Consider the following 13,729-nt stretch of genomic DNA (forward strand, 5'->3'; position numbering starts at 1 on the left):
AACCTTTGTATGTTTTATATTCAACAAAATGGATTAAAGTGTAAATGATGCATCACAAGCTTCTGCCTTTTCAGCCATATTGTCTACTAGATTACATTGTGCATGATAGCTGAATTAACCCCCCCCCTCTTCTTTTCCATCCTCCTCCTATATAGACTTCTGCTCCATGCACAGACCCCCTGCCCCCCGACAGAAGTAGGTCTCGGGGGGGGGAGGCGATGGTGGGTCAACTGGCCAGAGGAGATACGGTGTGATGGATGGCCGAAGAGTGGTGGAATAAAAAGCTAGGGAGGAAGGAAGAGAGGGAGAGTGAGGGAGGGAGGAAGGAAGAGAGGGAGGGATGGATATTCCTTCCGCCTGGCCACTCGATGATGAAGGCCATTACCCCAAGAAGTATCGGTCTGCTTGCCCTCTTTCTCCGTTGTTCCTCGCCCTCTCCGCCTCACTCCCGCCGGTCTCTCCTTATTTTAAGCAGTTTCTAATATGCGGTTCGATAAGTATCACATGTGAGCCGTGGTCAAATTCATAACTAAGTCAAATTTACCACAAACATATGCATCTGCTTGCCAGAATTGTTATGGGGACTAAATGAAGCCTCGGTGGATCCAACGTCCTTAGTGTTATCATCTCATCTCATATCCGGGCTCGACTCCTTTCTTGAGGCCGTCTGGTAGTTGCGTTGAGTCCAACTTTCTCAAAGCCTCGTTTCATTCAGCCATGTGCGCTACATGCAAAGTTATATCCTAATGCTGATACTCAATCCGTGTTTACGGCAAACTGCCATCTAAACGAAGGACTGATCATTTATAATAAAGTGACTCGAAGCCTCATTAAAAGCACAAAAATAACATGCTGACACTCGTAGATCCATACAGTGAAAAATCTATTTAAGTAAGCGATGGCTGTGATGTTGAGCGGTGTGTGTTGCTATGAAGACAAGCGTACCAATCGTCTTCTTATAAAGACGGTAACGCCATAAAAGCAGCAACGGCGTAACGGTGTGTCAGTCACAGAAGACGAGGACATGAAAATGCCCTCTGGTGTGTAAAGGTCTTGAATGGACCAAACTTACTGCGTTAGCTGCTTCACTCGCTCCAACATTTACTCAACTGTGTCAACATGAGGATCGCAGAAATGATGGCCAGCAAACGATGAGGCCTCATCTGGACCCCCCCCCACCCCCTCTCTTTCTTTGGTCCACACTCAGGAATCAGGAAACATTCATTGCCAAAATGTTAGACATACAAGGAATTAAACGTCTCTCCCAACTCAATCTCAATCAAGGATGGGAGGCCACTTAGGTGGTGGACCAGCCAGAACTCGAGAGGGCTGCTCACTGCTTGAATTGACGGGAACGTGAACAAGAACATGTGTCCGTCACTCATTGTGATGTGAAGGAGTCCCGGGTGCTGCTCTTTGTGTCATTAATGGGGGACATTGAGCTGCGAGGGTGTGTGCGAGCTGCATTTATGTGCGCGTGACATTTCAGCGTACGAAATCCCATTAAATGCAGTCGCTTATGGAGCGAAACGTTTGGCAGCCGTTCTGTGTTTTTCTGTTGAAAATCAGCCAAAAGCCTTTGTTGTGGAGTTGGCGCAGTCGGAGCATGAATGAATGGATTAGATATGAGACTAAGTCACACGAGAGGGAGAGCTGAAGTGCTTGTGTTATGAACTGAGTGTGACTTAATGAATGTCCATTTAATGTCTCACCACGAAGCCGCGCCACACAAAGAGAAGCTCCACATCCTTCAGGGCGAGCAGGTGTAACCTCTGCGTCTTTGACCTTCATCCTGTGTAGTGACCAGCAGGGGGGCAACTCCTCTGGTCCCATAGAAGTCTATGAGAAAATGACTCTACTTCTATCTGGTCAGTAGTCTACGGCGGTACAATAAAGGTACGTGAAGACAGAGGCAGAATGAGAGGAAGGAGGATACACAGGGTCTCACTCAAAATGCAGACCAGAGTGATGCTATAAATACACGGAACGTAGTCACCATAGCAAGATATGTTGGCAGAGGGGTGGGGGGGGGGGGGGGACACCTTATATGTATTTATATATATAGCGTCTGTGGCTAAAGCAGCTTTGTTGTTGAGTGGGTGAATGATGTTAATGTGCTCTGATTTGACTAGAATTGGGCCTTTTAGTATGAAAATAGCGCTGTTAGCTCTTAGCTGTTAGCTCGGCCGTCGCCGCATGGTGATGCGACGTAAACGCACTGTTTGCCATCACGTTTTCTGCTCCTTGCTGTTTCAGCTGCGTCCGGGCGAAGCCTTCACCGTGTACCACACCAGCCCGACTCTGTCCAGTCTGTCCAAGCCCGTGGTGCTGTGGACCCAGCAGGACGTCTGCAAGTGGCTTAAGAAACACTGTCCTCACAACTACCTGACCTATGTCGAGGCCTTCTCCCACCACGCCATCACAGGTACGTAGTCCTTGACCTCTGCCCCTTTCTGACGAGCCCAGCGGTGACGCTTCGCCGGACGAAGACGTTGAAAACTAAACGGCATGAACGGCTTATCGAATGTCACGCAAAGCTGTATTTTTAGGCTCGTGGAGGCTAATAATTTTTATTGTGTGTCCAGCTAAAACAGAACACCCAAAGACACACACAAAAGACAAACAGGTACCTGCACCCACACGGCAGGGCGCTTTCTATTTTTTTAGCGTCTCGCAGAAAACGGAATTCTGGTTCACCGCCGCGGGGTCAGCAACCACACGCACACACACACACACAGTGTTCGGGGTTAACAATGATGCCATCGTTTGTATTTATGTATTCTGCGACAGAGAGATACAGACGCTTTGATCCAATTGACTTCACGCAGTTACTCGCCCGCCCGGATGTCCTTCCCCGGTAGTTACTCGCTCCGCAGTTTTTGTCGTGCAAATGTCGGGCGAATACGTATTTTCTTGTCGTTTGGACGGACAATACGACGGACAGAAGCGTCTCGTAGAGAATCCCGAGTCTCGGGTTCACCGACCCGGCGGTAATTGCCTCCTTTTCGGCGGAGCTGCAATTACCGAGCAGCAGGCTGCCGGAAGATCAGTGAAGCCTTGTGTGTGTGTGTGTGTGTGTGTGTAGACAGAGTCATGCTTTTCATCTTTTTTTACTTATTATTCTGCGTGTTTTATAGCTGGTGGACGAGATTCAGACTCGTGAGCGATTATAATTGTGAATGTGCAGCTCGTGATGAATTGAGACCACAATTTCACACGTTGTGATTCTTCTGGATCTGGAGCAAGGATCGAGCTTTGGTCCACAGTGGAATCCTTTTACATCTTTTGACAATTTTTCTTACATGAATAATTGAGTTTGTGCAACTTTGCTTCATGTTTTCCTTCACTATTTACCTGACAGAGTTACTTGTTCTGGCTGTAACGTGTGCTCGCTCCACTATTCTGCCCTCCAGCCCCTTACAACGAGGGAGAGCCACATTTTGGAATATTGGATTTGGTTTCTTTTGTGTATAAAGAACCTCCGTCACATGACCTCCCGTCTCCTCCCTGAGGGAGGACTTGTGTTCGGCTGAGGACATTTAGTCGTTGTCTTTTTAAAGCCTCTGAAGTAACTGAAATGATTTGAAATGTTTTATGTCAGAGAACTGAGTGTGAAATTCTCTCTGGCTCCTGTGAAACACCTCATCCTGAAAATGTGCTGTGTTTTAAACACTGTGACCTGTAGCTCCTTTAGCTGCACCGACGACAGCCAATCAGACTCCTCCCATCGCAACCAGGTGGTCATATTTACCGGTTAAATGAAAGCGGATCCGATTGCATTTACAGACCTGAGGTCTGGTTTAAAAGCACTAACCAGCAAACTGGACTCTTTTCCAGCTGCTGCTGCGTGGATTACCCCCCCCCCCGCCCCTCACAGCGATGCTCATTGTCATTCTGCGGGGTCGCAGGTCAGAATGTTTGTGCGCGTGTTGAATGAAGACCAGGGGAGGAGGACATGTGACACAGCTCGTACCTCCGGGCGACCCAGAGGTTGTTCCTTCATGAGGAAGCCTTTGCCTTCCTCTCCCCTCCAGATTGCTTTTCAGAGGCTTTTTTAAGTGCCATTGTTGCCCCCGTGCCCCCCCCCCCAATCGCCCCCCAGACGTCTTTAATACGCAGTTTATTTCGGAGCCAAATTGAGAGAAACGATCTCTATCGAAGCGGCTTTTGTTTTTTCGTGTGTCTTTTCTCCCTTTGACAGCACAACTTTCCTATCAGCGAGTAATTATTAGGAGTCTGTATGCAGGGGATTGATTGGAGCGCCATTCGTCCGCCTTGTCTCCACACACAGACACACACACACAAACCAAGGGGGTTTTTCTAGGACACACTGACACTTCTGTTCGGCAGCCGCACACCAGAGAGCTGTTGGGCGTCTGCGTGTGTCTGTAAGATAAATAAAGGAAATAAATGGAGAATGATGTTTGTTCTATCCCCTAGACAGTTGTAAGAGCACCTGGATTCTGAAGAGGGGTAAATGATCTTCCCTTCAAACCACACATACATTGAGAAACACAAATGCACTCATTCATTAAATCATTATGAAAGCAGGTTTGTCATGGTTTTCTCTCCCGGGGAGAAGAGACTAAAGTCTGAACTATTCCATCTGGTTTCATCACTCTTAGACATAAAGGGGCTGACTAGAATCGAATAGGGTTCTTCTGCTTGTCCTCATAAGAAAACCTTTTGGCTCCCGGTGATAATAATATGTGTATATATATAGACATATATATATATACAGTATATAGACATTACATCCATATTACTCTCTACCATTCTTGTAACCCCAAATTCCAAATTTGTTGGTAATCAATAAAGTACACTTTCATCTAGGACTCACCCAAGGGGTTCTACAGTGAACCCTTTTATATACCAATGGTTTCTAGGAGGGTGGGAGGGGGGGTGTCAGTAGAACCCGTTTATTTCAGAGTGTGGGGCAAGAACTGGAAGACTGCTGTGCCCTCATTTGGCAGCGAGTGTATCATATCTCAAAAAACAAAGAAATCCTAATTACTGCAGCTTCCTGATATGATGTTTAATCGGCTGCCCGAGAAGGACCAGTCGCTTCAACCAAGCTTCATGAACAAAATGCTGCTTCAGTCCCTGAAGATCCAAGATCCTGGGCCAACCAAATCCGCCATGAAGCCCCATCAATACCCATAATACCCATAATAAATTGTCTTCTTCTCGTTTCTTCTGTTCTCTTGTCGTTGTCGTTTTTAATCTCCTCACCACAACAAACCCACTTTAATGGTTCCGACCCACCATGGCCTTCACCGAGTCTGGACGTTTGGGTCGAGACGAGAAAGATAGAAAGATAGAAACTTCTCAGAAGCTGTGGAGAAGCAGCGGGGAGAGCCGGGGGGGGGGGGGGGGGGGGGTAAGAATGAAGGGGCCGAGGCGTGAGTAATGAGTATAATTAGGATTTGGGCATCGCACAGAGGCACTGCAGGTGTGATGGATTCCTCTACCTCCACCAGAGGGGGAACATGCAGACCTGTTGACTTTGAGAAGAGGACCCAGAAGCGTAGAAATACAAACCCATTTTTTACAGGATATGGTGACTTCAAACAGAAATTGTAGATGATACATGAAGATGAAAATGTGTTTAAGTACCCTCCAAAGAAAATGAGGCCCGTTTTTACAGCTTCTAGCTGGTGGGTTCTGAGGATCAGTGTAAAAGACAAGGCTCAGTTCTACTTGGAATGATGATCAAGCGGAAAGATTTCTGTTTTTCTAAATCCCCACTGTCCCTCCGTGCAGGACGGGCGTTGCTCCGTTTGAACGGGGAGAAGCTGGAGAGGATGGGAATCGTCCAGGAGACGCTGAGGCAAGAAGTCCTCCAACAAGTGCTCCAGCTGCAGGTCAGAGAGGAGGTCCGCAACCTGCAGCTCCTCAGTCGAAGTGAGTAACGAGATGCTCTGTGTGTGTGTGTTAGTGAATGATGTGTATTTTGCGAGAGATGGAGGAAAGAGGAGGCCAACTAAATTGGGCGGTGGCGGCCTGAGGACACGCTCGCATGCTGTCACGTACGTGAAGTTGCACATCGAAGTGCAATTGTTTGTGGTCGCGTGTGGAGTTATTGATTGAAGCTGCCGATCGGATTCAGCGAACATTCAGATCTCCATGCGACCTGCTTCCTGCACGCCGGTTTATTGCTGTGCTGTGCTGGCCCTGGTTGGTTGGCTACGAGTCAGCTGAGGGATGTCCATCTCTAAGGGGGTTGGTTTCTGAGGTACTCAACAGTTGGTGGTAGAAAGGTCACTAAAATTAAATTGCAAACATTTTTTCATCTTCAACGGTATTTGTTGATGGATTCAATATATTCTTATTCTAATGTACTGAGCACCTCCCAGATGTTGCCTCAGATTGACCGTATTCAGCATCCTCCTCCTGGCTAGGCATCTGCCTCCAGTCTGATTCAGTATTAAAACAAGAAGCCCCCCCCAAACACATATTCTGCTTTGAGGTTAAGAGCTCTACAGAAATTAATATAAACAACTCTGCCTTTTGATTCCCATTTCAGTCCATATCCATGACCAGTGGGAGTGTGTGTGTGTGTGTGTGTGTGTGTATGTGTGTGTGTGTGTGTGCGTGTTAGGGAGGGTGAGAGAAAGAGGTAGATGTGATAAAAAAGGAGCGTAGTGCTGCAACCCGTGTCATCTAGAAACCAAGCGAGGGATAGAAACAGGCGGTGAGCTGACATTTAAATGTAATCCGTTCATCTGCAGACACTGAATGGCACAGAATAAAAGGATTTTAACAAAGCATTTTTCAAAATATAAATATTCAGAAAACTGACAAGCTTCAATCAAACAACGAACCATATCTGTCTGGATGATTTAAAAAATAAATAAAAGAGAGGTTATTGAGTGAACAAAGAAAAATGATCAGAACTGTGAAAGAACACCATACGTAGGAGAAGAAGACCAGAAAGTCTTTTTCATTCTCCCATAGACTTCTATAGAACCAGAGGAGTCGCCCCCTGCTGGTCACTGCAGAGAAGTAGAGTCATTCTCCCATAGACTTCTATAGAACCAGAGGAGTCGCCCCCTGCTGGTCACTGCAGAGAAGTAGAGTCATTCTCCCATAGACTTCTATAGAACCAGAGGAGTCGCCCCCTGCTGGTCACTGCAGAGAAGTAGAGTCATTCTCCCATAGACTTCTATAGAACCAGAGGAGTCGCCCCCTGCTGGTCACTGCAGAGAAGTAGAGTCATTCTCCCATAGACTTCTATAGAACCAGAGGAGTCGCCCCCTGCTGGTCACTGCAGAGAATACAGCTTCACCAGGTGAAGCATTGGCTTCACTCTTCCCTCATGATGACCGGGGGCTCCCTCGCCGCCCGTTTCCATCCATAACAACATCTTGTATAATGTCGTCCGACCCGTTCGACTCACTTTTGTTTGCTAGTGTAATGTTTCCTCCGTTCCGTCGTTCGAGGTCACTCCTCTCACACACTCTGTGCGATCTGTTTCCACACGACATGCTCGCCAATTAAGCGTGAATTGAATAAAACCGTTTTAAACCGAGGGATAGAATAAAGTTGATTGGCAAGGAGAATGCATTAAATTTCTGTTGGACGCTTCCCTTAATAAAGCGGAGCAAATATAATTTGCCAGTTGAGCGGGGCTCTGACTCTGAGCAAAAGGGGCAGACTAATTTGGCCGCCTTATAGAACACCTGAGGTTCAAAGGGTTGGAGGGTATTCAGAGGTGATGAAAGTAGGAGGCGGAGGCAGCTGACGGGGTGATAATGGGAGCAGTCTCATCGCTGGGTGGGATGAGCAGGCCAGAGGTGCTAAAGGTCTGTGCGAGGGGGTGAAACAATTAATACATAAAAACGTTCTCCATCCACTGACCCCTCTTTTAGCCCCTCCTGTCAACATGGCGCCGCCAACGGTCCTTGATTCTCTCATGGTCCCCAGAAGATGAAGCACGCACATATGAGTCAGGTTTACCTGCATAACATCCAAGGTGGTTTTGTTGGATACCTACGAATTACGGACCATTTGATTCATGCAGATGCTATCGTTTAGCAGCGGAGATTTTTAAATGAAGCTGATACATGTCAGAGCTAAAATATGCTAATGTTTCAACGAGGCCAATGAATAGTGCAGAGAAGTAATGGCGATGGCGAGGTTTAAGGTATAAGAGGCGGAGGTGAGAGAGAAAGAGAGCCACTTGTTGCCTCTGATGCACAACGTAACACACACCCAGCGTCTCTCCCTGAGAGATTCTGCAGACACAATTTACAATTGTGGTGCGATTTAGCGGAGCCTGGTGTCACGCCGCCTGTCAGGTCTGAGTCATTTGCAATGGATTTACCAAAGATTAAATATTGATCTTGTGATAACTGGTGAAAGGAGGATGAAAACACAAAGTGTGAAGTTGAAGTTTGTCTCCCATCTGAGCCGATTTACTGCGAGCGCTACGCGGCTCTCGTTCCATTCATCGGCGGCCTTTCCAAAATGGCACTCTTCAGTGATCTCCCTGAGCTTTTACGAGCAGTAAGTGCTCGCTCGGTGTCTCTCCTTTTTGGAAAAAAGACGTGTGAAACATTAAAAAAGGACAAATGACGGAACCGAAACACCCGAGGGATTTTGAATATGGAGAGGGAAGAATAGGAGGAGGACACGGAGCTGCAATGTATTACAAGTGGAGAGCAAGTTGAGCGGGGGAGAGGATGACGGATCCCAAAGACGAAGAAACAAGGTTATTGAAAGAACACGAATGGAAGGTCTGGATTGGACTTAAGCTCTGCCCGATTATGTATGGAGCAGGATCACTTCTATTTCAAGTTGAAAATGTTGGAAGAATGAAAAGTATGAACTCAAAGAAACGCACCGTGAATGATAGAGATTGTTTATTTCGATACGCGAAAGGTGACGCCTATTTGAGGACAAGTTCTATATTTTACGGTTGTTTAACTGGTGATGGAATCTCATCAGATGTTTTCAGGCCCTTTAAGTTTTTCAAAGATCTAGAAGTGGAAATGGTTCTTTGAAGAACCTCAGGTTAACGCAAGGTTCTTTGTGCAACGGTTCTTCTATGATATCACTCTGAAGAACCATTGTTGGGTTCATATGGCACTTTTATCTTCCTGTGTGCAACTCCAATGAAACTCCAATCTTTTCAAAGCCACAGGATGTGAGTGTATGAAACTATAAGCAGATGTGTGAAAACTAAGGGCAAAGATTCAGGATATGGTTAAATGTCCAAAATTACTCAAATCCCTCCGGCGCTAACCGGGGAAATGCATGCAGAATGGAAATCCAGATCAGATGAAATGAGAGTTGATTGTACATGAACGCTTCTAGACCTCATCCCCCAGTTGGCTCTGCATTATTTCACACTAACCCTTTCATGCTTGAGAAAGCTTTTCCGTTGCTGTTTACGCGCAGGCTGAATATATCAGTCAGTCAGTCAAAGGGAAGCACGATGTCTTCCACAGCCCCGAGCCACAGCTCTCTCGGGGTAGTGTGCAGCATGCAGTGGTTTGTGGTAACATCTGGGAACCTCTGGGAAGAGGGATTCAGATCAGAGCCCAGTGGGGGATCTGCCCTCCTCCTCCTCCTCCTTCTTCTCTTTCTCAGCCTCTGGTTGTTGGTTTCTCTTTGTACACTCTCTCGTTCCCTTTCAACACATCCCATTTGTAAGAGAGTCGGCCGTTGGCTCTGTGTTTCAGAGTTTGTGGTCATCAGCTGAAACGGGATGATGAACCTCCTACTTTAAGTCAAGACATTGTGCCGGTTGTCGTGGGAGACCGTCTCCGTGAACTCGTAATTGTCCCCCATCCTCTGCAAAGAGCTCGGCGTGGTGCCTGTCAGCCGAGCTTCAGCTTCAGCACCGACATTAGAATATGAATGAGACTCTGAGCTTGACAGACAGAAAACGGAGGCACCATCGGGAGCTCATTTGAAAAAGTCCTCCTATCAGAGAGGCGGTGTTCTCCGTCTGCCCTCCAGGAGAACAGAGGAGGCCTTAGAGCTGAAACGCCAACAGTTGGCAGAGGCTGTCATCTGAGCACGGAGCAACCTGGCTCGTTGTCAATAAACGGGGTTTTGATCACACGCTGATCAGCTCAATGGCATCAACTGCCCTGAACTATATCACGTGCCAATGAAAGAGCGCTCTGGAATCACAGGGTAGAAACAATAAATGATTAGGTTTTCTTTTCACAGTTTGGCAAAACCAAATAAAAAAGTGCGTGAATGCAGGGTGTTACTAGCTGATTATTCACAGTTTGGGGGAGTCAGGTGTCACATACGCCGTCAGCCCCGTAATAAGCCCATACGTGTCGGCTGCATTAACAGAGGCAGTCTGGTGGAGAGGAAGACCTTTTTGAGGCTGCGATGTCAGAGGTTATTCATTCCACACGAGAAACTTTCCTTTTGAGTTCATCTGGGCGATCCCTGTGGTGCTTCAGAGCACAAGAGTCCTTTTAGCCTACATCCGCACGGCCACGTTTTCATTTGGTGTGACGCGACGAGCCTTTTAAGTGCCATAAAATACGGGATGTAGCTGCTGTTGTAGAAATGAAAACATCTGTTGTAATCTAGCAGTGGCCGTGAGGGGAGAGAACCTGTGTGCCAGGAATCACTTCCTCTGGTTTGGCGTGGAATCAGACCCGAGGACACGGAGCAATGACCTACATTCTCACCGATGGTCATTTAGTGACAATCCGTATTAGATCGAAGCTGCACCATGACCTGTGATGCTTAAATCTAAACAAGTGAGTCCTAATTGTCTGCCGTTCTCTTTCTCTTCCCTTCTTTCTGCAGCCTCATTTGGAAACTTCTCTTAACTCGTCTCTCTGGATCCGTTTGGCCCCCCCCCCCCCTTCTCCTTGTGCTCAATGCAGGGGAAACCACTGTAACATAGCGATAAGATGTAAAGTTCAGAACCATGGTGAAGATGTAGACCTGTCACTGGCATCGCAGCAAGTCTCATTCGGATCAGAACACTTATTTTATTATATTTTTTTGTATTATATTTGTTCGTCTGAGTTCGTTACTCCAATAACTCTCATTCCCGATTTCATACAACACTTTTCAACTTTGGGTGTGGAAAAACCTCCAGTCGATCCGGAGTCCCCCTTTTGATGTGCTACACCGATCCTGTTCCACAAGGACTGATCACCGGTACAATCCTCACCAATCCTCATCAATCCTTCATCCGGACGCCACATTTTCCTCTCAGGACTTCAGTTTGAGAATTATAGGTTTGGAGGCTCAGAAATAACAAATTTAAGCCGAATGTCATTCCAACAATCAGTCTTTTTGTATTGCGACTGATCATCAGTATATCAGCAAAAAATTATATATATATACGTATATATATACTGTATGAGCGTTGTAGAATAACATACACTGTAACAGTAGTATTTTGTCAATGAAACGGATCCAGAGTTAATGTGATAATCACTGACTGTCCATGCTTCATGAAGGAACCTTTTAGATGATAATGACTGAAGAGGAGAAGCCCTGTTGTGGATAAATTACAGGAGATCAGAGCACAAGTGACAGAAATATAACTTATTTTCGTTATAACGGGGGCAGCCTTCGCCTGCTCACCAAACGTATACTAACATAGGAACTGAGGAACACCACCAGGCCTCTGAACGGTTTAACCGCCCACTTTCTTCACCACGGTGATTTTTAGATGCTCAGAAGTCAAAAACAGACGGCTACACCAGATGCAAGAGACAAGTAGCAGACAACTAGATGTATGATGCAGATGTTGCTTCACACACACACATCAAATAAATAAACTTCCAACCTCCCTCCATCCATCCCGGCCACAAGGCCTTCTCTGGGCAATGTGAGTATTTGACTGTTAAAAGGGTTAAACTGTATTATTTTTGGATTGCCTGATGAAGTGTAGATATGAACACATTGGGTTTACTATGTCCAATGACTGATGTGCTGTTTGAAATGCAAGCAGAGGAGAAATGAAACCTCTTGTATCTGCTTTACAGATATGATGACAAATGGACGTGATGAAAGCTGTCTTTTTAGAATAAACTAATTGTGTTGAATATTGTATATTCCCACAATGTTGTATTGTTTGATCTATTCTTGGAGCATTTGACACCAGTTACTCCCACCACAAATAAGTATAAATGATACATTTGAGATGATCAACTGTAATTCGAGGCTCTAGCGGGTTAAAATATTAAGAAAACACTTAATGGCAGTGCTAGGTGGAGAGGAAAGTAACCGTTTGCTAACCCGGAGAGCAAGGTGAAAATAGCACGCTAACTAGCGACTGCCTGGCTACTTAGCTACGTTGCTAATTCCACCACGCTTTCATGCAACAATGTCACCTCCCTGGAGGAAACAATGTGCTTTTCTACGCCGTGACGAGCGTGCAGGCATAAAACATTTAAAGTTGTGATATTGTCCTCATTTTGCAGCTGGCTAGTTAGCTACGTTGCTACTTGCACCACGCATTCATGCTACACTGGCTGCAGGAAGCGGACGGCTCGAGGGGAGCAGACAGGAGCTACTGCTAAAACTAATGTTTTTACTCACACAAAAGCAGTCTGTATCTTTTAGTGTGTTATTGTAATATGTTTAGCGAGAATGTGTTTATTCTTCTTTCTTACACCTCAACACGTAAAAACCGGACCACTTTCATATAATTGGCGGATAAGTGATTCAGCACTCAAAGTATTTTTGGATATCTTATTCTGCATACTTATTTCTCTTTCTTCATTCTGCTGCTTGTTCCTCGATTTGTCCTTTCTCTCATTCTACTTTCACCTTTTCAGTTCTACTTCTAGTTAATAAATTCCTCTGTTAATTCATTCATTTGTTCAACAATTATTCCCTTAAATATCAGTGTGTAATGATATGAATAAAGAAAGAAAGAAAATGTTTTAAAAAAGAGAAAATGAATCCTGGATTGAATATAAAAATGTAATTATTTGTTAGGGTGAGCATATCTCAACGTTCCACCTGCTCCGGCTGTCACCCAGGGTCACGACTCTCGACTTGGTGAATGCAAAGTGCTGCACCGCCTCCCCAAAGAGACGCACACACACACACACACACACACACACACACACAGGGATCCAATTACCGAGACACATGAAGCATCTCACCAAGTTCATAACAAGCATGATAAACAGATTCAGTGAACGGTGGCCTCCTCCACTGCGATGGAGGATCAACCCGAAGGAGCAGATGGTCGGACGAAGCCGGTAATTGGGGACTGTTTAAGAGTCTTTCGTCATCGATCTCTTCAAAGAAAAACAAACAGACAAACAGCCCCGAAAGCAGATGCCACTCGGCGCCGCTCGCTCGCCGTCCCCGTCGTCAGAGGGTTGAAGAACCGCCGAGTGGAAACGTCCAGCTTAAACCCAGACAAAGCAAAGTGCGACCGCTCATGCCTCCCTGGCAAAGGTCACGAGATGAATGACACAATCAACTGCAGGGTGGAGTCCTCAACGTGCAGAAGACTCCTCCTGATGCCCTTGAGATATATACATATATGTGTGTGTGTAAAGTAGGCTTTTTGCTCACCCAGCAGAGACGAGTGGGAGCATAAGTCATCACCCCGGTAATAAAGGATTCATCAGCGGTTGCACAAAGGCCCTCATGAAGATTTAAGTTTCTCAGTTGGGCGGACGGTTGATGGGAAAATGGCGACACCCAGAAGGCTCAGCGTGGGACCAGTCGTTCTTAAACCTAAGTGAGTAGTTTTGAGCAGTAGTAGGAGAACATC

General features: G+C 46.1%; 1 protein-coding gene across 1 annotated transcript in view; it reads left to right on the forward strand.

Annotated features, from left to right (window-relative positions):
* LOC119223170 (sterile alpha motif domain-containing protein 10-like) overlaps positions 1-12,809 on the forward strand; it is a 31,121-nt gene extending 18,312 nt beyond the window's left edge. The window contains exons 3-5 of the mRNA XM_037480315.2: positions 2,257-2,425; positions 5,764-5,904; positions 10,783-12,809. Of these exons, the coding sequence (XP_037336212.1) occupies positions 2,257-2,425; positions 5,764-5,904; positions 10,783-10,805 (333 nt within the window). The 3' untranslated portion in view covers positions 10,806-12,809. The remainder of the gene's footprint in view (positions 1-2,256; positions 2,426-5,763; positions 5,905-10,782) is intronic.
* The last annotated feature ends 920 nt before the right edge of the window (positions 12,810-13,729 follow it).

Source organism: Pungitius pungitius, chromosome 1 (genome assembly GCF_949316345.1).
Source record: "Pungitius pungitius chromosome 1, fPunPun2.1, whole genome shotgun sequence".
NCBI lineage: Eukaryota > Metazoa > Chordata > Actinopteri > Perciformes > Gasterosteidae > Pungitius > Pungitius pungitius.